This window comes from Primulina tabacum, chromosome 3 (genome assembly GCF_025594145.1).
Source record: "Primulina tabacum isolate GXHZ01 chromosome 3, ASM2559414v2, whole genome shotgun sequence".
In the NCBI taxonomy this organism is placed as follows: domain Eukaryota; kingdom Viridiplantae; phylum Streptophyta; class Magnoliopsida; order Lamiales; family Gesneriaceae; genus Primulina; species Primulina tabacum.
The window spans coordinates 7,595,771-7,619,880 of NC_134552.1; the positions used below are offsets into that span (position 1 = coordinate 7,595,771).

General features: G+C 34.4%; 3 protein-coding genes and 1 long non-coding RNA gene across 16 annotated transcripts; 2 read left to right on the forward strand and 2 right to left on the reverse strand.

Moving 5' to 3' along the window:
* Positions 1 to 1,555: 1,555 nt before the first annotated feature.
* LOC142539789 (protein RTE1-HOMOLOG) lies at positions 1,556 to 3,266 on the forward strand. Of its 4 annotated transcripts, none has more exons than XM_075645500.1 (3): positions 1,556 to 1,717; positions 1,989 to 2,266; positions 2,721 to 3,266. In XM_075645500.1, exons 2-3 carry the CDS (start codon positions 1,997 to 1,999, stop codon positions 3,141 to 3,143), a joined length of 693 nt encoding a protein of 230 aa, XP_075501615.1. In that variant the 5' UTR covers positions 1,556 to 1,717; positions 1,989 to 1,996; the 3' UTR covers positions 3,144 to 3,266. The 4 variants fall into 4 exon arrangements, with proteins under 4 accessions (XP_075501615.1, XP_075501618.1, XP_075501617.1 ...); XM_075645503.1 differs by having other exon boundaries at positions 1,571 to 1,717; positions 1,979 to 2,266; XM_075645502.1 differs by having other exon boundaries at positions 1,597 to 1,717; positions 1,966 to 2,266.
* Positions 3,267 to 4,578: 1,312 nt separating this feature from the next.
* LOC142539792 (uncharacterized) lies at positions 4,579 to 7,080 on the forward strand. Of its 3 annotated transcripts, XM_075645506.1 has the most exons (6): positions 4,579 to 4,623; positions 4,712 to 5,044; positions 5,177 to 5,261; positions 6,220 to 6,277; positions 6,529 to 6,667; positions 6,887 to 7,080. In XM_075645506.1, exons 2-6 carry the CDS (start codon positions 4,862 to 4,864, stop codon positions 7,007 to 7,009), a joined length of 588 nt encoding a protein of 195 aa, XP_075501621.1. In that variant the 5' UTR covers positions 4,579 to 4,623; positions 4,712 to 4,861; the 3' UTR covers positions 7,010 to 7,080. The 3 variants fall into 3 exon arrangements, with proteins under 3 accessions (XP_075501621.1, XP_075501620.1, XP_075501622.1); XM_075645505.1 differs by lacking the exon at positions 4,579 to 4,623 and having other exon boundaries at positions 4,630 to 5,044; XM_075645507.1 differs by lacking the exon at positions 4,579 to 4,623 and having other exon boundaries at positions 4,630 to 5,044; positions 6,223 to 6,277.
* A 723-nt stretch (positions 7,081 to 7,803) lies between these two features.
* On the reverse strand, positions 7,804 to 15,631 carry LOC142539791 (uncharacterized). 7 transcript variants are annotated; one of them, XR_012818969.1, is made up of 7 exons: positions 12,236 to 12,335; positions 11,997 to 12,093; positions 11,391 to 11,903; positions 10,511 to 11,295; positions 9,671 to 10,423; positions 9,312 to 9,459; positions 7,804 to 9,116 (listed from the first exon to the last, which is right to left on the reverse strand). It is a non-coding gene; the product is annotated as an uncharacterized LOC142539791 (long non-coding RNA). The 7 variants fall into 7 exon arrangements; XR_012818971.1 differs by lacking the exon at positions 12,236 to 12,335 and having other exon boundaries at positions 7,805 to 9,116; positions 10,511 to 10,954; positions 11,162 to 11,295; positions 11,997 to 12,215; XR_012818970.1 differs by lacking the exon at positions 12,236 to 12,335 and having other exon boundaries at positions 7,808 to 7,978; positions 8,547 to 9,116; positions 11,997 to 12,220.
* Positions 15,632 to 18,929: 3,298 nt separating this feature from the next.
* Positions 18,930 to 23,942, reverse strand: LOC142539793 (folate transporter 1, chloroplastic). 2 transcript variants are annotated; one of them, XM_075645508.1, is made up of 11 exons: positions 23,613 to 23,942; positions 23,461 to 23,537; positions 22,830 to 22,906; positions 22,066 to 22,156; positions 21,286 to 21,376; positions 20,623 to 20,696; positions 20,143 to 20,256; positions 19,895 to 19,966; positions 19,753 to 19,773; positions 19,526 to 19,593; positions 18,930 to 19,213 (listed from the first exon to the last, which is right to left on the reverse strand). In XM_075645508.1, the coding sequence occupies exons 1-11, from the start codon at positions 23,716 to 23,718 to the stop codon at positions 19,084 to 19,086; spliced, it is 921 nt and encodes a 306-aa protein (XP_075501623.1). In that variant the 5' UTR covers positions 23,719 to 23,942; the 3' UTR covers positions 18,930 to 19,083. The 2 variants fall into 2 exon arrangements, with proteins under 2 accessions (XP_075501623.1, XP_075501624.1); XM_075645509.1 differs by having other exon boundaries at positions 18,931 to 19,213; positions 20,143 to 20,253; positions 23,613 to 23,941.
* Between the last annotated feature and the right edge of the window lie 168 nt (positions 23,943 to 24,110).

Genomic DNA, 24,110 nt, shown 5'->3' on the forward strand with positions numbered 1-24,110 from the left:
TAATAATATAATAAAAAATAAAAATGTTTATAATTCAAACAAATTAATTGATATTTACACTTGGGATTTTCTACCAACAAAGATGAGATTTTAGGTTGAATTTGAATGTGAAAACAAATTGTATAAGAAAACTTTTTTTTATAATGGAAAAATATATGAAATTTTATAATGGTATAGATTTTATAAATGGTCGAAATCTTTGTATTTTTGTCGATTATTTTTCGTCCATGTGACATAAATATTTCAAATTTAAAACGAGATTCAAGATTCAATTTAAACAAACTCGACTCAGTTAAATTTGTTTATTCGGGTTTTTAGTCGAGATATATGTATGCATATACTTGCGGTTATTTTGTTCTCCTTTTGTTTCGAGTGGACTTTGCAAAACTTTTGTGTCAAAAGTCGTCGATAAACTCATATTTTATTTCCATGTTAATTGTATTTGTAACGTATGTGTGAACTTACAAGGTGCAGTCTGGCTAAGAACTGAATGGACACTGCGAGCTTGGTCCAATTGACACTTGTATTATTCTAAGTGACTGGACTATTATTATATCACAAAAATTCCACGTAAAGTGGTTTCACAAGTAATTTTTTTGAAAAAGATTTTCTATTCGATTCATCTCCTGAAAAAATATACTCATTATATAAAAATTTACATATATTTTATTTAAATTATCAATAAAAAATCATTTCTTATGTCAAAAATATTATTTTTATTATAAATATAATTGTTTCTTCATGTGGATAAATAAATATAAATGAAACCGCCTTATAATATATTTATTTTAATTTTTATGTCAAAATTATTATTTCTGATGATAAATGTGAGATCGCCTCACGACTCGTAAGATACTTACTACAGAACTTCCAAACTGGCATGGATCCCACATGTTATTTTGCTAAATAAACAATGGTTCCCGCGCTGGGACATTCATTTTGTGCATGATTCAACTTGATAAGATTGTGATAATAATTAAAATAATTTTTATTAATCTCGAGTATCACTAAGTCCTGATGACCCAACCCATTGTTGTTAACGAAAGTAACAAACTGTTACGTGCCAATGATTATAAAAAATTATCCATTTTGTCACTATTTGGATATCCATTGGCACTATTTCATCAAGAAAAAAATTTGTGTGAGACGATGTCTCGGGTCTTATTTTGTGAGATAGATCTCTTATTTGGGTCATCCATGAAAAAATATTACTTTTTATGCTAAGAGTATTACGTTTTATTGTGAATATCAGTAAAATTGACTCGTTACACAGATAAAGATTCGTGAGACCATCTCACAGGATACCGTCTCTTTCACCCATGAATTTGGTTTGTATTTATAAATAATTTTCATCGTTCATGAAACAAAAAATCTACGAAATCTACATTTAATTCAAATACTCTCACCGCATTGAAGTAAAACTAATATCAAGAAACAAATTAAAACATATTTTTCAAATTTTAGGAATCAATTGAGATTATTAATAGAATTTCTAGTTTGATTTTCTACTAAATCGAAATACCCAAATTGATTATTTAAAAAACTAAAATTATTGAGCCGATCTACCCTAAACAAAAAAACTGATCTGGTCGGGTCAACCCTAAAATGGGCACGTCATTTTAACCATCTCGCGTCTTTGGACCGTTTACCCAGTTGCGTTCCAGTTGAGCCGGCGTCTTCTATATCTCTCCGTTTATTCAGCTTCCGCCCTCCCAAGGTACGCATGTCTCCGCTCGGCAATTCCCAATTTTTCCCTATGATTTCAACCATAATCAAGTTTAGGGTTTATATTGTCTGATACTTCTGTTGCATCTGCAGAACAAAAGAATGTTTCACGCGATTCTGTTGTGTGAATTATCTTAGTTTATTTACGTTCCTTGAGCAGCTATCAAATTGAGTACTTTAGGTTTGTTTAACTGATTAACTGTTCCCGATTAGATTTGAAATGTTTTCACGACTTTTAAGGGGAAATTTATAGCATTTCGCAGTTTATGCGATGAGATCAATTGGGGAACCCGATCGCATCTTGATGATTGAAGAAAACCCTGGCGATTCAATGCAGATTGATCCGAAAAGTAGCCGCTATCCTTGCTGCATTGTTTGGTCGCCTCTTCCCGTGTTGTCTTGTCTTTTCCCATGCATTGGCCACATTGGGATATGCAGGGAGGACGGTGTTATTTTGGATTTTGCTGGGCCAAATTTCGTTTGTGTTGACAATTTTACCTTTGGATCACCGACCCGTTACATTCAACTCAACAAAGAGCAGGTCGAATTGATTATTATAAATCTGATCATAGATTGTAAAACCCTTTCTTTCAGTTCGTTCATTCTAATCCTTTAAAACATACCATTTAAATTTTGAACAAGTATGTTTGAAACTCTCAGGCTTAAAACTTTTCAAGAAGGTTTATATCCAAACTGAAACTAGTGCTGACTGTGTGAGTAGATTAGGTGAGACTTGAGATGGACGGCAAAGGGCAGTGGCTATTGATAATGTGATTATGGATGATCTGATCCTAATTTAGATTATTGTTCTTACATGATAGACTAATCTTTTGGGATTTTTCTCGGGCTTATGTGGCAATTAAGATGACTTGAATTTCATAAATTGTTATATGTACGGGAAATATATCCTGTTTCTTGAATTGTTCAGATAATCAAGTTCCGGGAATAGCTTTTAAATGCAAAGCTGTAATTTGTGGTCCTGAATCTGTTCGCAGTGCTTCACTTTTATCAATTCCTCGGGGCATGACAGTGAAGATGAATCAAAGGAAAATGGAGGCAGTAGTGATATTCTGATGTGGGACGATGCGCTACGCAAGAGCACACAAGAGTACCAGCATCATTCCTACAACCTTCTCACTTGCAATTGCCATTCATTTGTAGCCAATTGTCTGAATAGGCTGATGTTTCAGGCTGGCGGTTGGAACGTAGTAAACTTGGCTGTTCTTATTTTTCTCAAGGGACAATGGGTCAGTAAAACTGCTATCATGCGAACTTATTTGCCATTCCTCTTAGTCGTTGGCCTCGGGCTTGTCTTTGGAGGAGCAACCTTCCTCACTTATTTGACCATCTTCTTTTTAATCATTGTTGGGTGGTTTCTTCTAGGTACCTACTGTTCTAAAAAATTGATCCAGCTGTAATAGCCGTGCCCATAGATGCTTTCTTGCAGTGTAACACTATTCAGTAACATGTAATACTTAGTGAGTTGATTCAGGAATACCTTGTGAGTTGATTTAGGGAGATTGCATTTATTTATTCTTTAAGATGTGCTCCTTTAAGTTGTCCATGTCGATTGGTGGCTAACTAGACCTTATCCATTTTGCAAGTGAGGAATTCTGGTGCTAATTTTGATCAGATGCCTTCTCAATTCTATATTCATTTTCCGTAACAAAATAATCGTGCGTTTCACATGCGAAGCGAGTGCTCTATCGTTAATCCCCAGGATGCCTTGTCGATTATTGTTTTTTGATGTACTGAACTTGTTGACATCTAAGATGGCCAAGTCACTAAATTATCACATCAGTTGGTATACATTCTTATACAGCCATTCACTAATCGGGAGTCGGGACAAGGATACAACGTCAATGATTGCAGAGGACCAAAGTTTGTAATAAACATAAATCGTAGTTGACTCTTAAAACACACTTGCACGGTTTTGAGCTTATGAGGACCCTGTGAATATGAGTCCAAGAAAACAGGGAATACTTGGCTTGGCCGTTGAAAGGGCATTTTTGCGAGCATCTCAAGAGTTCTTTAACGCTTCAATTACCAAAAAGGCATCGGATTCAACTACAACACTTTGACAGATTCGATCGAGATATATGAGATGAAGGGACCGTACTGTACGTTAATCATAACCGACTGGTTCTTGCAGGCACTATCAGTGATACCTAGGAAACTCAAGGTTTACTGACATGTCATAACTTCTATTTCATATTCTACTAAATAAAAGGATATCTTTTAAAATATGAAATACGTTCACAAACAAAATTTAAATAAATTTTTTAACATGACTGACTTATAAGTATAAGTATCGTACCTTTCTCCGTTGGTGTAACATGATTTTATTTGACTCTAACCGGAGGCTACTTGGTTCAGGAATGATAAGATGATGATTGATGAATAATATAAAGATGATAAATTAATATATTTGGACAACATAATATTGTATGTCATTTATCTTTGAAATTTGAACCAAACATCGGACAAATAAAAAATGAGTATTCAACCAATTTACTTTGCCTCGGGGCATCCTACTAGATCCAATGATTGTAAATGTATCACATACATTTTTCACACCGATCATCGTGTTAAACATCACATGAAAAATTGTACTTGGGTTACTTATACCCTTTGGATAATTGATAACGAATCTCTGGTCACACTTAAATGTGCAACTTTTGCTTCAAACTGTTTGTTCCACTGCAAACTTTTTTCCCCACCTGAGACAAAAATCGAAATTGGATAAGGCTTTAGGCCCATCGGCCCAATTTTTCCATGTCCAACGTCTCTCTCTGGGCCCGTTGGACTTGGAAATGACCTGTCCGAGTCTCTCTCTAGTAAGTTCGTTTTTACAGAGTATTTCTGCAATGATCAGGTACAAAATTAGGGAACGCCACGGTAATGGCTCATGGTTTATTCCTAGAAATTGCCGAATTCTCACTTCAATTTTTGGATTTGTAGGTAAAATTTGTTTTTTTTTTCCCAGCTGCTCCACGTTATTTGGACTTCGATGATTTTAAGCGACAGTGGGCGCTCAAGTTTCACATGCACAAAAGCAGCTGGTGTTCATATTACAGTTAGAAATTATCCCCCTCTTTGTTACCTCGTCAGTTTCAGATAGTATAGTGGAAGTGAGATGGGGCAATCTACCATTAGAAGGGGAAGATTCACATATGTACATGATGTGAACGGAGGCCCACCTGAAGCCATCGATGTTCACCATATTTTTGTTTCCAATACGTGGTGCAGGATGTCTCATTTATGCACGTATGCTCTACTTTTTGCAATTCCAGGCTTTCTTTTACTCCATCATCCGCAGGTATTCTTTACTTTTGATGTACGTGTTTGGTTGTAAATGGCAGTGTCGGTTCCTTGTGGTTGGATAGAACTTTCATTAACATTCCTTCAGCTTGTAATGGTTATTTAAGTGTCTTTCAACCATTTTACACAGGACACATTAGTCGCTGTTACGTTTTGGGGTTTCATCTCTGCTGGTTTTCTCTTATGGGTATCATTAAGAAGACAGATCAAGAAAGGTGGTGAACTGTGTTGTGAAATTCATACTTGACGAGTAACAGCTTGTTCTTGTGCTTTTTTTTTTTTGTAAAGCCAGATATGAGTACGGGATGTTCTGGTGGTCCTTGTTGGTTCTTGATAATCGTACTCATAATTCTATCTTACCGGATGACTCTCAGTGGTTACATTATTTTCCCTTTAACTTTAGAACTCTTTTTCATTAGTTTCATTGGCGATTTTTTGGTTGTAAGGATAATCATTGTTAAATTTGTTGCCTCACCAGCTGTGAGTTCAAGTATTCGAACTGATTTTACTTGCTGCTATATCATTCATCATATGCAGAGTTTGCAGAACATAATCATGTGATTGTTTTAAAATGGATATGCTTCATGTTCTGGACAAGTTGGCTTCTAGAGACTAGAATAACACAAAAAACTAACGTATGGATTGAGAATCTTAAAGGAATATTACAAGTGATTTTATTCATGGAAAAATAGTGGATGGATTATGTCTCGTTGAGAAATTGTAGTGTTTTTTAGTGTTCTGGAAAATGTTTCAAAAGATGTATTTTGGTGGATTGTATTGGAGAATGCAAGATATATTTGGGTGTTGAATAAAATACTTTTGTGCTCTAGATTTCGGTTCTTATAGAATTCTGAGCCATTGATGTTACATCTTTTTTAATTTATTTATTTTTATTGTATATGACATAGTATGACAGTGGAATAATTTTGGAAAGAGGTAAAAGTTGGATGCAAAGTAATGATTATAATGAGAGATATAAAATTAAAAGGATATATAGTTTGGGAGATCTAGATGGAGAATATGATGTAAGTTTGGTTCTACTTTGGGAAAGTGATTTTTTTTTAATGTTCAAAATATTGGCTTCAATTTCCATCCTTTTCTCTTCTGCTTTTCTTGCCATTGCATCTGGACCAGTTTCATCATTTTGAACTCTGGTTTAAAATTTCTTTGCAGCAGAGTCTGTTATAATCTTCGCAGCTTTCGGAGTTCAGCTTGAGACTATGTTTAAAAGGTATACATACGTCATTCTAGAAGTGCAACTCTGCATCTTTTGCTATAAGCATGGCCGTTTCTTAATAACTATAGGTTTTCTTTTCTTTATTCTTTAGAAAGGCGACGAGGAAATCCTCAGTGTACTAGGTTTCCAAATAGATGGATTTTTGTTGATTATTGCTGTTGTCTTCTTTTTGAAGTCATATCAAAAGAGTTATTCTAAACACTTTCAGTTCTAAACACTCTCGTATGTTACTTTGTTCAAATCAGTGGGAGAACAGTTCGCCACTTTGTACCAATCAGCAAGATTTTGAAACCTGTACTGGTTGAATGTGTCACACCGTTCTCTTGTTACTGGAGTTTGTCTCTGATTATACGTGGAGAGGAAGAACTTTTACCCGTGTTCAAGGTAAGTTAATTTTTTGGGTAAAGCTTTTTGGTCGAGAAGTAATATGGAGTGCTGATGACCCATGTGGTGCTATGGTGATCATTCCTTGAAGTGATCCTACTATTAAACCATTTACATGTCTTTTGTATAACGAATGGATTCTACCATTCTTTTGTTTGGTTCAAATTGTACAGACTAGTCTCTATTTAAAGTTTTTTACTTCTCGATCTTGGATTCTAGGGATTGTATCCTCCCGTCAAAATGTTAGTTCCCATTTGGAAAGCTCTGTGTGTTGCCATTGCTAATGGAGAATGCAACTTGACACTAGATGATTCACTGCCGAGTGGAGAAATGGGTACTTGAAAGTTGGTCAAACTCACAGCTGACGTAGTTTGCCCTTCCAGCTCTTGCTCATGTAAAAGGTTAATGTGAATGGATGACTTTCACGATGTGGAGTGAAGACAAGTTGATGGGAAAAAATATATGCTTGATATATGTTGCTCTCCATAGATTGAGTTGTGCAATATTCGTGCTCCACGAGATTATCCGGCTCATGAAATGAAGCCTGATTATTTGTAAGGTTTGGTGGAAAAGATATCGTTACGATTGAACTGGATTTGTAATTGTACAACATGAATGCTCGAATTTGATTTTAAATCGTGCATATGAGCATGAGCGTGTCCGAGTTTCATAATACTCGAGTTTGACTCGATTTTAATTTTTAGGCTCGAGCCTGAAACATGATCGAGTATTAATGTCGGATAAAAATAACCATACATTATTTTTTTTCTTCAATAAATTAATAATATATAATTGAAATCGATCGCATGTGTAATGAGTAAAAAAATAAATAATAAATTGAAGAAGATAAGAAATAAATAAATTTTGGTGTTTAAATTATATTGGGCTATTATCTGAAACGTATTTATAATGTGATTGAATTTGAATTTTTATGATTTGTTATTATTTTTTAGTAATATTTTATTATTTTTGTTGTTAATTCATCATCATTATAATTAACAAGGAAAATTATAATTTTTATTGTTCGTAAACATTCTTATTTTTATCATTAAATATTATTTTTTAATATTACTTTTCTTGTTCGAAAGAAATAAATTTGATATCCCGAAAATGTGGCGAAGTTGTCAAATTCCGTCCACCTATTGAGTTTGATAATTAATAGTTGTCTCTTGTTTAGATTTTTCCACAAACATGCCGGCAGAAATAATTCAAATCGCCTATGATTTAAATCTTAAGAACTTGGTGCAAGTAGCAGCCGGTTATTTGGCCCCTAAGTATCATCAGCTGAAGGATTCGGGTGAGTTTGACACTCTGAACAAAGATCTTGTTAAGAAGGTTCGCACTGCATCCGAGCAACTAATTTCTGAAGCTAGGAGTGATCGGTCAAGTTCATCTTCATCATCGGAACACTTGAAGTCTAGAGGCTCTATCCGAAAGCCTCGTTAAGGTGTTTCATTTGGCATTTATTCAATAGCTTGGTGATTTTCATATACGCTTGCTAGAGTACAACTTTTGTTCGGACCAGCTGTAATTTTGTTTTTGCTTCACGAGTATAGACAAATAACGTACATCTTTGGAACAAATGTCATTTTACACTGATACAAAAACGATGAATACCAACTACGGATTTTATGTTTTTTTTCAATAGTCCAAGTTAGTCGTATCCATGTGACTCGTTCGTATTATATATGTGTGTGTAAAGAAACTTTGAAATCGTGATTATTAAATTGAACACACACATATAATACGAACGAGTCATATTGATACGATCAACTTGGACTATTGAAAAAGAACATAAAATCCGTAGTTGGTATTCATCGTCTTTGTATAAATATAAAATGACATTTGTTCCAAAGATATAAATTATTTGTCTGTACACGTAAAGTATATACATGAAGCAAAAACAGAACTACAGATGGTCCGAACAAAAGTTGTGCTCTAGCAAGCGTATGTAAAAATCACCAAACTATTGAATAAATGCCAAATGAAACACCTTAACGAGGCTTTCGGACAGAGCCTCTAGACCTCAAGTGTTCCGATGATGAAGATGAACTTGACTGATCACTCCTAGCTTCAGAAATTAGTTGCTCGGATGCAATGCGAACCTTCTTAACAAGATCTTTGTTCAGAGTGTCAAACTCATCCGAATCATTCAGCTGATGATACTTAGAGGCCAAATAATCGGCTGCTACATGCACCAAGTTCTTAAGGTTTAAATCATAGGCGATTTGAATTATTTCTGCTGGCATGTTTGTGGAAAAATCTAAACAAGAGACAACTATCCGGTAGCATTCTTTGTAAAGATCATCGGTGCCCCCGGTAGTCAGCTGGATACATATTAGCCCACGAACAGCCGAAGTTGGGCACGGGCAACAGTTCCAAATACAACCAAGGGCCGAGTTTTTCTAATGACTCCCAACTTACAGGAGCCTTTGAAGTCTTTCGGCAGCTGCGACAAACATTTACAAATAATATTATATAGACATGGCAAAATATATAGACAACAAAAGATTTGCAAAGTGTTGTCCTAATTTGGTGCAAATAACAGCAATTCGTCAAACTTTAAAAATATATTGAAGGTATGTTTCTCTAAGAAATATTTGTGCAAGATCAACGTGCCTCAAGTAAGAGCAAATATAGTTACCTGTCTTTCATGCGAGATCAAAACAAATTATCGAAGTAGTCACTGCTCAACTTCAGGACAGCTTTGGGCACATGCAGATGCGGAATTGATTTAGAGCAGTTATCACATTTCCAGCTTACACTCTTGTCTCGTTGGCTTCCACGAGAATCTTGCAGACAAAGAGATACAAATATTATAGCAAAGAACAATGCCCAATGAATTCAAATGTCTATAAAATTCACGTATGTAACTATATTCCAATTCAGTAGCATGTTAAACATACACAAATCATTTCATCAACTGATTGATGGTGCTTCGATATAAAATTCCCAAATGAGCATATTACTGCTATAGATATTGTCCAAGGAATAAAAGGCCACTTACGGCGAATTACACTCGGCTGGCAGAATAGCAAGATCGAATTTTGGCATTGGAGTTCCCCATTTTGGTACTCCTTTGTTTGCCAATTTCAGCGGATATTCCAATTTACGGCACTTCCTCCTCCCCATTCTACTGGAGAAGTCATATAATCAAAATCCGATACAGCATAATATGTAGGCGGCGTACCACCTTGAGCTCGAACAGATTTTACTATCAACACAAACCTCCTGGAGCTCATAGACTTTCGGGTCCTCATACTCATAAGAATTTACAAGAGTGGAATTGGGCAGCATTTCGGCAAGGATCCACAGAATAAAAAGCAAAAGTGTGTCTTTCCTTCCCACTCTTCTGTGCCGTGCAAGCAACAATAACGCTCCCCATAATATAATTGCAAATGAGGTGACATACTTTCTCTTTTTATACGAAGAGGATTCTTTAGCCACCAGAGTACGAAGGCGATCAAAGTTTCAACACCTTTATGTTGGATGATGGGTTCTTGATATAATGGAAGGCAAGAATGACATGCCAAATGCAATAAGCTCACCACAATATCAAGGTCTCTGGGAACCCCGATAATTTTTCCATACACTCTGTTTTTCAGAGTCTCGAGTAACTTTTCAAGCGAAACCTTTTCAGCCAATACTTCAGGTAGTATGGACCTTGCCAAGGATGAAACATATTTACTTTTAGAATTTGCCACCAAAGCCATAGCCCTAGCTGCTGATTCACCGTTTCCCTTGATGAAGGCCAAGCTGTCAAATGGAAAGGAAGGAAACATGTCAAAACACAACTGAATAAGCTTCTATCACAAAAAATACAGTCATGAACAGCTACCGTACCATAAGCACAATATAAGGACCTTAAGTTGAAATTCCTCTTCGATGGTCACATGTTTGAAATTTTCTTCCCAATTTGCTGCAAGCCCTCCAAGAATATCCCACACATATGGTCTCAGAAAACGTTTAGAAGTTTTTTTAAATTTCCATGCAACTGATGACTGCAGAGTAGAAAAAGTTGAGTGGAGGTGTGATCGATGGATGGTGCCATAATCATCCAAAATAAGACTGAGAAACTCTATCCAGCCCTTCTTTCCAGAAGTACTGGTGACGATCGCCTGCCCAGCGGGTGATAGAAGCTAAATAACATGCCTCCTTTCCAGCACGAGCTTCGGCGTTGTCTTTTATTTCAGATCGTTCATTCCAATTCATGATTGCTGTTATTACATATTTGACGAGGGGATCACAGCAAATGTTCAACATTTTCATACATCATGTTCTGCTAACCTGAGTAATTCGTGTTGCAAAAGAATGCAGGTGGATTAAAAAGTCAACAGACACTTCACAAGTACACAAGTACAAGCTAAGTCTATACTACATCCAGTGAAACACACATCTCATGTAACTTGAGTTCTTGACGTGACATTACTTTATACAAATAGACCCTAAAGTTGCTAAATGCGGTAATATATAAACCAAAGTGAGAAATGGTACCGCTGCTCGTCGTGCAAATATAAATGCCTCTATACGGAGATGAGCTGGTTTTCTAGGACCCATGCAGTCTAGAATCACAGGGAGAAGCTCATCTCCACTTGTTAGAAGCTTATCCACCCAATTATGACATAGAACTGACAATAAAAATTTATGAAAAAATTAAAAGTCCACAATGAAAGCTTGGTAATTAGCTGTAAAAGCACAAAATCTGTGACAGTGTAAATAATACCTAATCCAGAATACAATCCCACAAAAGCATCTTTTAAGTGAATGTTAGATTTGAGTTTTGTGGCATCTAGAATCTTCAAAAACTTATAATCATGCCATACGATGAACCTAAAACATGGCCATCGAACTAGAATGTTTTGTAAAAGATCAGTCATGCATCTTAAAAATTTACTTTCGTGTGCATCAAAACGAATGTGCATCAAAATGAAATTCTCTTATGTTCCGAACAAGGAAACGGACTGCCTTTGCTTTTTCTACTATTTGCAGAAGTTTTTGGTCGTGCCTCGAACTGGATTTTCTGATGATGGTATTTAATGCCTCTGCAAAGCTAATCGAGGCCTCGTGATTGTTATTAAGTAAGAGATGCGCTAACGGGTGGATGATTACAAAAGCAGATTTAATACTTGAACATGGCAGCATTCGGATTCCTCGTGGTAACCTTGCAGGCCAATGTCGATGTGATTTCAGAATTCAGAATACTGGCCAAAATTTCGAGTATGTCCTCAGCTGAATTCTATGTACAGACCATCACGAGACCAATTTAAAATTTCAGTATTTTTCATATATGCGAATAAATGGAGATATAAGTAAAAATAACGTTCCTTACCAAGAAAATTTGAAACTCTCGCGGAGGCCAACTTTCGCTGCAATAAAGGAACGCATCAATTCGAACAATCAACTTTGGTTCACTGTTCCACCGTTCTCTGCAGTAGATGAAGAACTCACAATAGTTAAACTTTAACTTTTCTCATTACTCACCATCGTACTATCATCCTGAATTTGAATTCTCAATAATACTGGAAACATTTAACCTAAATATTAAAGACTTAGAAAATGAAATGTCACCTCCCGATAGTGTGGTAGAGTTGATCGTGAGCAACTTCGGAAATCGCATTCTTTTCGCGTCTGCCCGATTGAATGGAGAAAATATTCCGACTCCGGTTGATGGCAGCAGTTGTCGATTTATTGGGCTTGATTGTCGATTTATTGGGCTTGATTGACGTTCATCTATTCCCTCCCGCTTTTATTCAGATTCATTGGATCAACCGATCTCACCCCTCGAGAACGTGATCTGCTGTGGATTTAACTTCACTAATGAGCTGGGCTCGGATTTAAATATTTATGGGCCAACAAATTGATATTACTAAAATAGGATTTATTTTTTTTCTTAAATAAAAATTTGGTATTTTTGTAATTTGAAAAAGATATTTTCGATATTTAAAAATGTTAAATCAAATACACCAAATTTATTTAGCCTAAGAGTCTCGTGCTTTTGTATATGACTAGCATCGAAACAGATGCCATGCATGTGTAACGTTATAAATTAAAAAAAAAACGTAAATAAGATAAGGAATAAATAAATTTGGAGAAACATGTAGATAAGAGTTTCAATAATTTTTAAACTGGATATGATGATAATATATTGTATTAAATAGCAAAGATAGTAATTTTAATTTTGAGTTATATCTGTTCGTCTTTCGTTCGATTCGAGATAACCTGTTGGATTTCATGCAGCTCTTTTATTTCACAAAAGAGCTTCTGCCTCATCTTCCAAATTTAAAAAATATTTCGGCTTTGGACCCTTTGAAGCAAGGGAGAATTGTTCTCGAAGAAGAAGACATTGCTTGCATGAAATGACCGGCTTGGGTTTGATGCGTTACTTTTTGGGCATATAGATGAGTCAAAGTAAAGAAAAAGGTCTTCAGTGCTCATAAAAAGTATACAAAAATCTTATAAATAAGTTCAAGATGAAGGGTTGCAAGATATTTTCAACTCGACTTGATAGCAAAAAATCTCTCAAGCTAAATGATGAAACACCATAATTAGATAGCCAAAGCTACCGGAGTCTCGTTGGGAGCTTACCCTATTTGAAGCTTACAAAACCTAACATCATGACGCAACTAGCGTACTATCAAGGCTCATGCAAAGTCCAAGCCAAGTTAACTATAGAGCAGTTAAAAGAGTGCTGAGATATCTTCAAGAACCAAGGATTATGGCATGAGGTACATATCCACACCTGACACAAGATTGATTGGCTATACGGATAGTGACTGGGAATGATAAGTGGATGACATAAAATCACATCAAGATATGCATTTACACTTGGTTCAGTCATATTCTCATGGGAAACAAAAAATCAAGCAACTAGGGTGCAATCAGAGACGGAGCCGAGTGGGGCGGATGAGTGCGACTGTCACCTCAGTTTTTTATTTTCATCGATCAGGAGTCTAAAATTAATTATATTTTTTCATCTTCCCTCTTAATATTTGTTTTTTACCCCTAAAATTTTTTACATTATTTTGGCCTCCAACATCCATTTTCTGGCTCTGTCCGTGGTGCAATCATTAGTAAAAACAAAAAATATTGCGACATCAATGACTAAAAGTCGGTCTATTGGGATAAAACACATTTTGGAAGACATGGGTGAGCCACATAATGAAGTTATCGTAGTTTATTGCGACAAGAAGTCTGCAATAACAATGACCAAAAACCCAGTATTTCAAGATTGAACAAATCATATAAGTATTAAATAATAAATACCACTTTCTTCGAGAAGCAGAATCAAAAAAAGAAATAATAAAGCTCAGACATTGCAAAACAGAAGAACAACTGACAGATATATTCAAAAAAAGGATTGCCAAGAGCTAAGTCAGAGATACTTCGCGATATGATTGGAGTAACTTAAATGTGCATCAATGAGAAGTGATAAAAATATGATGCCTATTTCAAGAAATAACTAGAATTTCATGAAGTTTGTAGAGCATTCAAGAACTATAAAGAAATTTTTGGAAAGAGAAAGACGTAGATGATGAGTCTAGAAGACTCTGGAAGATCTCGGAGAATTATAGAAGACTCGGGAACTTTCTAGAATAATGAATTAGTTGTAAATGTATACCACGTTCACTTGAAATTTCTAGAGCATTTTACTATTATGATTATATTACATTTAAGGATAGAAATTTCTAGAAAACACTAAAGATGATTTTCATCTATAATTAGGGGAATTAACCCCATTTGCAAGGCATCCAAACAAAGCTAACATCCAAACATGGCAGCATTCGGATCAGGGCCGTACCTCCTGCGAGGCGAGAGAGGCCATTGCCTCAGGGCCCAGCCCTCACAGGGGCCCAAAAAAAAAAAAATTGGTCTCATGTTGTTGAGGCCTGCACCTAAATAATATGTACATGGACATTTAAAAAAATTAGACATTGACGACCTATTGAAAACATGATTAAATATGATGATTGTGTTCATTGAGATTTAATCAAATTATGTAGTACCTAAACAATAAAGCTACACGGCTCATTAATTAATTTTTAAAAAATTTTGTATGCATAAAATAGTAATGTTTGTCCAATATATTTATTATTTTATCTTGTGTCAATTCATGTGTTAAACTTTTATACTTTACATGTCGATTATTTGGCTTCTTTTCTTGAATTTATGTAGTTGAACTCATTTCAAAAAATAAAACACAAAAAATTGTGATACTTACCTATTTTACATATCTTTATTTTATATTTTCTTGAATAAAATATTATATTTATTATTTAAAACAAATCATATTTTTACAATATTGATTCATTATATTTATCATTTTGTTATTTTGATAGATTATATTGATAAATTTCAATTTTAGCAACATATCTTACAATTTTTGCCAATTTCAATCTTTTTTCCAATATAATTGTTCATATGACAATGTATTACGTAATAGCCATGTTGATGTTGTAGCGCACGAAGAAAAAAATCGCAAAAATATAAATATATAATTCGTAAATTATATTTTTCTTATATCTATTGTTTGGTTATTTTTAATTTACAAACTAAGCTTTACGGTTATTTATCACAACATGATTTTTTTTAAATATATCGCCTCAGGCCCTGTGAATCACAGGTACGGCTTTGATCCTCAGGCCCTGTGAATCACAGGTACGGCTTTGATTCGGACCATCCTCATGGTAACCTTGCAGGCCAATGTCGATGTGATTTCAGAATTCAGTATAATGGCCAAAAATTCGAGTATGTCCTCATCCGAATCCTATGAACAGACCACCACGAGACCAATTTAAAATTCCAGTATTTTTCATATATGTAAATAAATGGAGATATAAAGGAAAAATAACGTTCTTTACAAAGAAAAGTTGAAACTTTCACGGATGCCAACTTTCTCTGCAATAAAGGAACGCTTGAATTCAAACAATCAACTTTTCTTGTGCAGGTTCTCTGCTCCGCCATTCTTTGCGGTAGATGAAAAACACATAATCGTTAAACTTAACTTTTTCTCATTACTCACCATTGTAAACTCATGCTTTTGTAAATGACTAGCATCGAAACACATACAATGCACGTATAACATTATAAAAATAAATAATAAATTGAAGAAGATAAGGAATAAATAAATTTGGAGAAATAAGTAGATAAGAGTATCAATAATTTTTAAAGTGAATATATGATAATAGATTCTATTAGATAGCAAAGATAGTGTTTTTAATTTTAAATTCTTTCCCCTTTGACAATATAAATGAATTAGTATTTTTATAGGCTAGATATACAACTAAATTTGTGATTTGACATTGGTGAACGGACCAAATTTAATCGAAGTAAATGATCAAAATGATTTAATTGAAAATTGGGTTTACCATGGGAACAGATTGACTTCAATTACAATTTTTTATTGGACTTTTACTGAGACTTTGATATTTAAAGTAACATATTGGGTCACAACCCAAATTTGCAAATCCAAGCCCACCTTTAAATCCCCAACCAAGCTCCATGAACCCTATTCCCACTTTTCTTTGCCCTCAGCAAACCACCCTTTACTTCAGTTTTCTCCAACTCTCACTTCTATAAAAGAAAACATTAAGAAGATAATGGAAACCGCTCGAAGAAGTTAAGGGTATCCGAAGAGGAAGGCTATTTCGATTGTCTCCATCAGAGTTAATCATCGCAATTTTTGATAAAATATTGGATGTCAAATGCCTATGCATCTGCTCTTCGGTCTCTGAGTATTTTTCCGCACATGTTGTTCAGACCCGCTTCGTGTCAGTGGAAATCGTTCCACCTCGTAAGTCTCATGTTCGTGTTTGGCAACCGGGTCTCAATGTTGAAAACTTTTTTAAAAAGCTTCGTTGCGTTGAATATGCAACTATTCACTGCTCTCTTTGTAATCGTAATCTGAGTAAAAACCAGAGTATGCCTTTAGTTTGGTGGAAATCTAATTCAAATGGGTTCATCTTAGTTGCTTAATCTAATCCTAAGTTCCCATGCTGGAGTAAATTTAGAGTGGATAAATATCAGTTCGTCTTTCGTTCGATTCGAGATAACCTGTTGGATTTCATGCAGCTCTTTTATTTCACAAAAGAGCTTCTGGCTCTTCTTCCAAATTTAAAAAATATTTCGGCTTTGGACCCTCTGAAGCAGGGGAGAATTGTTCTGGAAGAAGAAGACATTGCTTGCATGAAAAGGGAGAATCCATTGGAGGGTTATGGTAAGTTTTGCGCGAGACAGTTGATTGCACGCAATGTGAAGTTACCATTATCTGGACGTGTAATGGAGAACATGGTCGATATTTTGAGCAAAGAAATCGGAGCTTCTAATGGTTCAGTGTCGGATAATTTATTGGAAGGGAACGATTACTGTAAACGTTGCACGATTGCAGATGCTACTTACCACATATTAGTGTCTCGCGATGCACTAGCTGGCCCGAACATTTAATAAACACATCTCTTAATTTGAAGGATTTGGTTTCAGTTGTTTTTTATATTAAAGAAATGAGTATTTAAGATTTAAATTCTGGGTTTGATATTTCCTTTTACTTAATGTTTAGTAGCTTTGATGTAATTAATTGAAGCTGCGTTTTGTTGATATACAATTTTTTTAAATCTGCGTTAATGTGATGGTTTTTCTTCAAATTAAAGTCATTTTTAGATGATTTAGTTTACCGTAAATGAAAACACTTTCTGCTGGCTAAATCATTTTTAGATGATTTGGGTATTTTTTACTTTTAATTTGTGTCTGGTTGTAAATGGTAGTGCTGGTCCCTTGTGGTTGGAAGGAACTTTCATTAACATTCCTTTAGCTTGGAAAAATCCGTGCTTTAACTAGGAATCCCGACCATTTGGGATTCTATCAAGATGGCTATCTGTTTATTGTCTAGATTACATTAGATTGATTCCAAATTGGTTTTTGATTAAGAATAAGAATTTTACATCCTTCCAATGACAAGTTGGGTTCCAGAGCACGAAAAATTTCTACCGTTTGAATTGAGAATCTTAAAGGAATCAATTCGGTTATAGCAACTTGATTTTTTCCGTATTTATTTAAAAGCGATTTTGTTCAGGGAGAACATAACAACATGGAATAACTCTTGTTGATAAATTGTAGTGTCTTTTAGTGTTCTGGAAAATGTTTCGAAAGATGTATATTGGTAGATAGTGTGGGAGAATGTAAGAATATTTGGTTCTTGAATGAAATATTTTTTTGCTGTAGATTTCGTTTCTTATAGAATTTGTTGGGCCAAAATTGTTTTTAATTTAGTTATTTTAATTGTATATGAAATAATATGACAGTGGAATGATTTTGGAAAGAGATGAAAGTTGAATACAAAGTATGATTATGCCGAGAAATTAACTCGGATGTATTTAATTCAGAGTTTTGATGATTTTTTCAAATGATAGACTTTTATGGATTTGATATATTTTTATTGACATTTATAGAATCTCACATATTTATAAACAGATTTATGTAGATTCGTGTAGACTTTTTTGTAAGATTTTTATAGACTATTGTGAATCTTTTTATAGAATTTAAAAAATTTGTATTTAATTATAACATATTATTTTTTATTAATTTTTTTGAACCAATAATTAATTAACATATATAACATATTCAGTTTGAAATAGTTTTTCAATAATTATATTAATAAATAAATTTACTTATTTAAAAATTAAATTATTTAATCATTACATGTGTATATATGTGGGTTTGTATGCATGCTTCTAAATTTTTTAAAATACATCAATTGATTAATTTGTAACTTTGTTTTTAAATTGATAATACACATGTGAAAAGAATATTTGTGTGAATATTATTTTGTATAAAAATATCATAGCTTACGTATTAATTGAAATTGAAAACGCTAAAAATAATTTAAAAATTCATGATTGTTGCGAGGATATTCAATTATTAAGATTTAAGTGATATTTTTTTGGATCATCTTTTATTATTATTGCATATTACATTAATTTGTATAAATTATAAATTAAAAATCACAAAATCAATTATATAATTCAAAATGTCCTATGATATTAGAATAAAAAATTATTAAATGAACAATAAGCCAAAAAATAAAAAAATAAAAAAAAAAGATGAAAATATATATAGAGATACACTTCTAAAATTTGAGAGAATGATAGAGATAAATGAGAAGAGAGAAGATAATAAGAAAAGAGATGGCGTGAAATGTCAAAGAGAGAAATAAATAACTTGTGTATGGGTTTTTATATTTAGAAAGCTACATTAATTAGAAAAATAATAATGATGATGTATAATTCGAAAGGTCCAATTTTCTAAGTTGGACTCAGGTCCTCGAAAACTCGGGTACGACGATGGTTCCGGTTAGGATGATATTGAGTTCAATATTTCTACGTAAAGAATTGAACGAATGGTAAAAAAGTCAAACAAAAACAAGATCATAAATCCTTCCTCAGTTTGAGCATATTTAGCACATTTTCATACACGATAAACGTTATCGAAGCAGCAGGAGCATTCTTCAGCACGTTCGCAGTGATACCCTTGTAGAAACCTCGTAGACCCTCGTATCTGCAGTTGAGCCAAAGAGGAAAAACTTCATATTATGTTCCATGATGCTGTGAACTCATCGAGTAAAAATGAATGAACAAAATTTAGTGGACTCCTTGTCATGAAAGACTCTTCTTTCACACATTGAATGAACTGATAGTAGATACAACAGTTTTGTTTTAGCTAAATAAATAAGAATATATGTTAACCATTATAGTTAAAGTCCTTCATAGGTAACTTCGTTTCGATTTCGAATGATAGAAACAAGTATACAGAAAACATGGACAACGATTCCAATTATACACGGAGACACAGGATGATGTTAAGTCTCACCGTGCAGTTTCCTTCACTACGTGCCAGCTATCCATATACCTAGGAACCCCTTCAATACTTGGGCGTTGCTACAGTACAGAAAAAATAATTTGCCAATTCAAAGGGAATGAGATCCAAAAAAGAAAGTTAGAATCTAGAGTTGTTTGCTTTAGCTAAAGCAATTTTTTTCCACTGAAAAAAGGAAACACTTCCATAGAGAAAAAAAATGAGAATGGAAAGCTTGTCACCTGCAATCTAGCTCGAATAACCTGTAAGATGTCATTCAACCACGTCCAACAAAGAAGACAAGCAAATGCATCACTTAATGTATCATTAAAAGGTATAATTTTCGACAAATATCTAAAAATGGTTTTCACATTGCAACATTACCTGAAATGGATATGTCAAAAGAATGGCACTCAATTTTGACGAGGCCCCTAATACTGCAAAATCGATTGAATCCTATCCACCAAAATGCAAGAAAAATCCCTATCTTAGAAATCAATGCCACGTCAAAAATTCTCATTTTCCTCTTGTTCTTTGTTGAGAAAATCAGAATAATACAGATGCATAGACATAACTTGCTACTGGATGCAACTTATTTGGAGAGAATGAAAAAAAATGGTTCAGGGACTAACCAATAAATCATCAGCGGTATTAAAATTATCTCCACTTTCTTCAGTCCTAACATTGATAACAACTTTGCGAAGTTCCTCATATGCAGTAAATTGAATACCACCATGTGTAACCTGCTGATACGGCAGAAAACCACCAAGCTCCTTGAATCTCTAGAACATTTATGAATAAGTTGGGTAAAAAATGGAGGTGCTTCCCTCCTTGATTTTGTTTAATGATTATTAACAGGTTTTGGCCAAATAACCCACCTAGGCCCATGTGGTTTTTTGTTTTTTTAAAAACCTAAACAGGATCATTAAAATCTTCAACCCAACTTATTTAGGTCTATTCAGGATATAGAAACAATATATAACGTGAAAAAAAATTATGTTGTAGCCCCAAAGGGTGGTTTGTTTTTTTATATACGGGTGAATATATAACTACAGCATGTAACGGCCAGAAGAAACCAAAGAAACAAAATAGGATGGATGAGAAAACCCAACCAGAAAAAGACCAGGCATGAGTCCTCTATACAGAGCCCTCCACCCCTCTTCTTTTATTATGGTTCTTAGAGCATCTGAAATCCAACAAACTTAGGGAATTTGAAATATATTTATAAACTATAATCATAGATAAAAGAATAAAAAAATCCCAAAATTGCATTATGTAAATAAAAGTACAAGAGAATAATCATGCTAGCAGAAACAACACACATCATAAGACAAACAATATGCCGCATTTTCTTAATCTCGTTGGTGTAGCATTGGCAAATTGATGATTAAATGAGCATACACATCATCTTAGAAACCTTCAACTCGACTTTAGTATCGGTTATTAAACCTTTCTTTACAAATTACACACAGCTCATTTTGGCAAACCTATGTTATCAAGCACTCATTAGTATCGGTTGATCTTGCCCATATGGGTCCCAGTCAGGTGTTCATATAAAACCACAAACTTTCAATATAAGCAAAATTCACAAAGAAGTTAATTCATTCAATAGTTCAGGAAAAGAAAAGCATAAGCATCAAGTTCCTGAAAAATAGAAAATAATATTCTTACCTTAATATCACAAATCAAAACTATATAGAACTGAATAAACAATGATAAGCATTGGCATAGAATAAATAAAATCAATAGAAAGTCAACAAAATATTAGAACGGACCATGAAAACCAGAATATGGATGAGCTTGCAGAGAAGTCTGAAGCTGCAACCTTGTTTTTACCAGCCAAATCGGATTGGTGCAGAAACAGACCTAAACAAGCCACAAATGCGCTTTTATAAGCAAGATAGTACATTAGTACTGAATGACTTTAGATGGCCGCTCTAAAATTCCTCTGATGAATGTAGATGAAACTAACAGAAACCAAACAGCAAGGGCACATACAATGAATCACTGGCAGGCTAATTCTTCTCCACAAGCCCAAATAAATATTTATCCTTGGATGTTTTCAATCAACAGAAACTTAAGATTTTTTTATGTTTGATGGTTGCCAAACACAAATTTTCAAACAGAAGATAGAGACCTAACCGCATTACTGACAGATTTACATGGAAACATTGATCCAACTCTATAAAAAAAGAGACAATATTAAAATGATTTATGGTTTATTGACATACATTAGCAACTGTTAAATAGAGTTGATGTACAAAAATTTTTTCAGTTAAAATACATAAAAACAACTTCTTCAACTTTGTAAGCTCATGTTTCTGAAGAATAGAACACTAGCAGCACATCAGCTTCCCTTTTGAAACAAAACTTGGGGATTCTGTTCTTTAAATTTCCCTTCCCATGTGACAATAAGTAAATTTGAAGTAAACTATTTTTTTCGCATGTCCTTGCAGTTGTGATGCAACATCTGCAGTTATGTAACAACGCAAGCTGACTAAGTAAATATTAGCATACAAATCCTATTTCACACATTGGAAGCTCATATTACTGACCAAACCTCCTGCTTCAGCGGCTGATGCAAGATGAAGACCTGGGCTGAGCACATCCCGGCTTCTCAAATATCGTTGCTTGGCCTTGCTGTAGCTGAGAATACAGGGCAATCAAACTACGGTCTAAACATATGGAAATAAATGCATCCTACATGTTTAGTCAAATCTAGAGGAAAAGCTGATGAGCCATATGGATATAAATACATTCTACATGTTTATTAAATCAATCTAGAGGCAAAGCTGATAGTAAAACAATAAATGATACAACTCCAACAAGCAAAACCATGTGTTCTGCATGGTTAGTCCACTGACATTATCAGAAATCAAAGGACTCGAATACACAAAATATAACAAGGAAATTTATTCATCAAATGCGTCACTGCATCGTGAATATATTTTATGATGGACCACACAATAAATTTCAAAGGAAGAAGTAATGAGGTGAAAATGTGGTTAACTATTAGCCCAGTGGTGGGGCAAACAGTTTCCCATGATTAAAGTCCTTTATTCCAGTCACCATTATTAAATGGGTGAATTTGATTTAAAAACAAACGAGTAAAAGAAGTAAAATTCTGAGCAGTTGCTGCTGAGTATTGAACTCATTTGATGATGACCACTCTAACAAAAATACAAATATGTGCACATAAGGCATTCCATATTTACTTCGGGCACTCCAAGTACAGAGGAAAACATATTTTTAAACTGGAAGTTTTGAAAGCATTGTTAAGCAATATTTAGTAGGATAAAACTCTGATATCGATGCTTACAAGTAGAAATATAAAGCCCAAGAAACAGTAGATCCAAGAACAGCAGGGTAGAAACCAGCATATAGTCCTCTAAATCCCTGAAGCAAAAATGATAATTTGAAGCATGCAGCAGTGACAGAAAGAGGACAATAATCTTAAAGATCTTATAACTGAGTAAAAAGAAACAGAAAGCTCTTTTCTAGCAATGCATCAACAAATCATGTTAACAAGCATCCAGATTCGAGAGGTTTGATTATTTAGCATTTGGAATGTACCTAAAACAAGAATCTGGTCACCTTCAGACCAAGTAACTTTTCGATTCGAGATTCAATGAGCATATTGGACAAATTTTACTGCTGATTTACAGAATTATTCCACTTTAAAAGGTAAACCTCAGGCAACTCAGATGCGATTTGTTTTAATTGGGACAATTTTGGGTGGTGGGTTGGGTGCGGTGTGGTTTTTGGAGTCAGCACTATTCGATGAACTTCGTTCCATTTCAAGATACGTATAACAATATCCTTTCAGCAGAAAGAAAGAGGGGTAAAAAATGGATGAAAAAAGACTCAATTTATTGGCAAATGATAAATATGGGAACATAAATTATTAAATGAAGTGTTGGCAAGTCTTGAGTTCATCAAGCAGAACAAACCTCGGTACGAGCAATGGTGAAGAGAGCATGAGGAGTGTTTTTGTAGGTAGGGAGGTTCAATGATCGCCCGTCATTCACTGTCTCAACATCAAACCAATAATTAACAACCAAAAAAACACGCAGGTTCATTTAATATGGATATGAACAAAAACCTTGAAAGCGGGTGCGAATAACGTCGAGTGGGTGAGAGAAGGAAACGGTGGCGAGGCCTGCAGCAGCGCCAGCGGCGGCATTCTCCCACTGCCAGTGCGAAGCCATCAATCACCGGCAACTAGTCGTTTAAGCTTCGCCCACGTCATTCGAGAAATCCAACCCGTAAAATGACGAAGCTTTCTTCCCCTCGAACGAATCCAGCCTCAATCAAACCAAATATTCTGCCAACAACCCACCAAGAAACGATTTTTGAAAATTTTGATGGAAGAGAGAAGAATCCTGATTTTGTTGCTGAGTCTTAGATGGGCCGTCTATTTTGTAATTCAAGGCCCGCTTGATGGGTTAGATTTACTTGTGGGAGAGCATCGAGATCACTAAAGAATAATAATAACAATAATAATGAATAATAATAATAATAATAATGAATAATTAAATCCAAAATACGTATTATTTGAATTTTTGATGAATTATTAAATTAATATTTGTTATACAAACTT

Bases quoted from the DNA above. Each gene is read 5' to 3' on its own strand.
- LOC142539789 (XM_075645500.1), top strand. From the start codon at position 1,997: ATGAGATCAATTGGGGAACCCGATCGCATCTTGATGATTGAAGAAAAC. The intron at 2,267-2,720 runs GTCGAATTGATT...ATCTGTTCGCAG, and splicing joins TTCAACTCAACAAAGAGCAG to TGCTTCACTTTTATCAATTC.
- LOC142539792 (XM_075645506.1), top strand. From the start codon at position 4,862: ATGGGGCAATCTACCATTAGAAGGGGAAGATTCACATATGTACATGAT. The intron at 5,045-5,176 runs GTATTCTTTACT...CATTTTACACAG, and splicing joins TTTTACTCCATCATCCGCAG to GACACATTAGTCGCTGTTAC. The intron at 6,278-6,528 runs GTATACATACGT...TGTTCAAATCAG, and splicing joins CTTGAGACTATGTTTAAAAG to TGGGAGAACAGTTCGCCACT.
- LOC142539793 (XM_075645508.1), bottom strand. From the start codon at position 23,718: ATGGCTTCGCACTGGCAGTGGGAGAATGCCGCCGCTGGCGCTGCTGCA. The intron at 19,967-20,142 runs GTTAGTCCCTGA...TTTGGTGGATAG, and splicing joins ATACCGCTGATGATTTATTG to GATTCAATCGATTTTGCAGT. The intron at 19,774-19,894 runs GTAATGTTGCAA...GACATCTTACAG, and splicing joins TTTTGACATATCCATTTCAG to GTTATTCGAGCTAGATTGCA.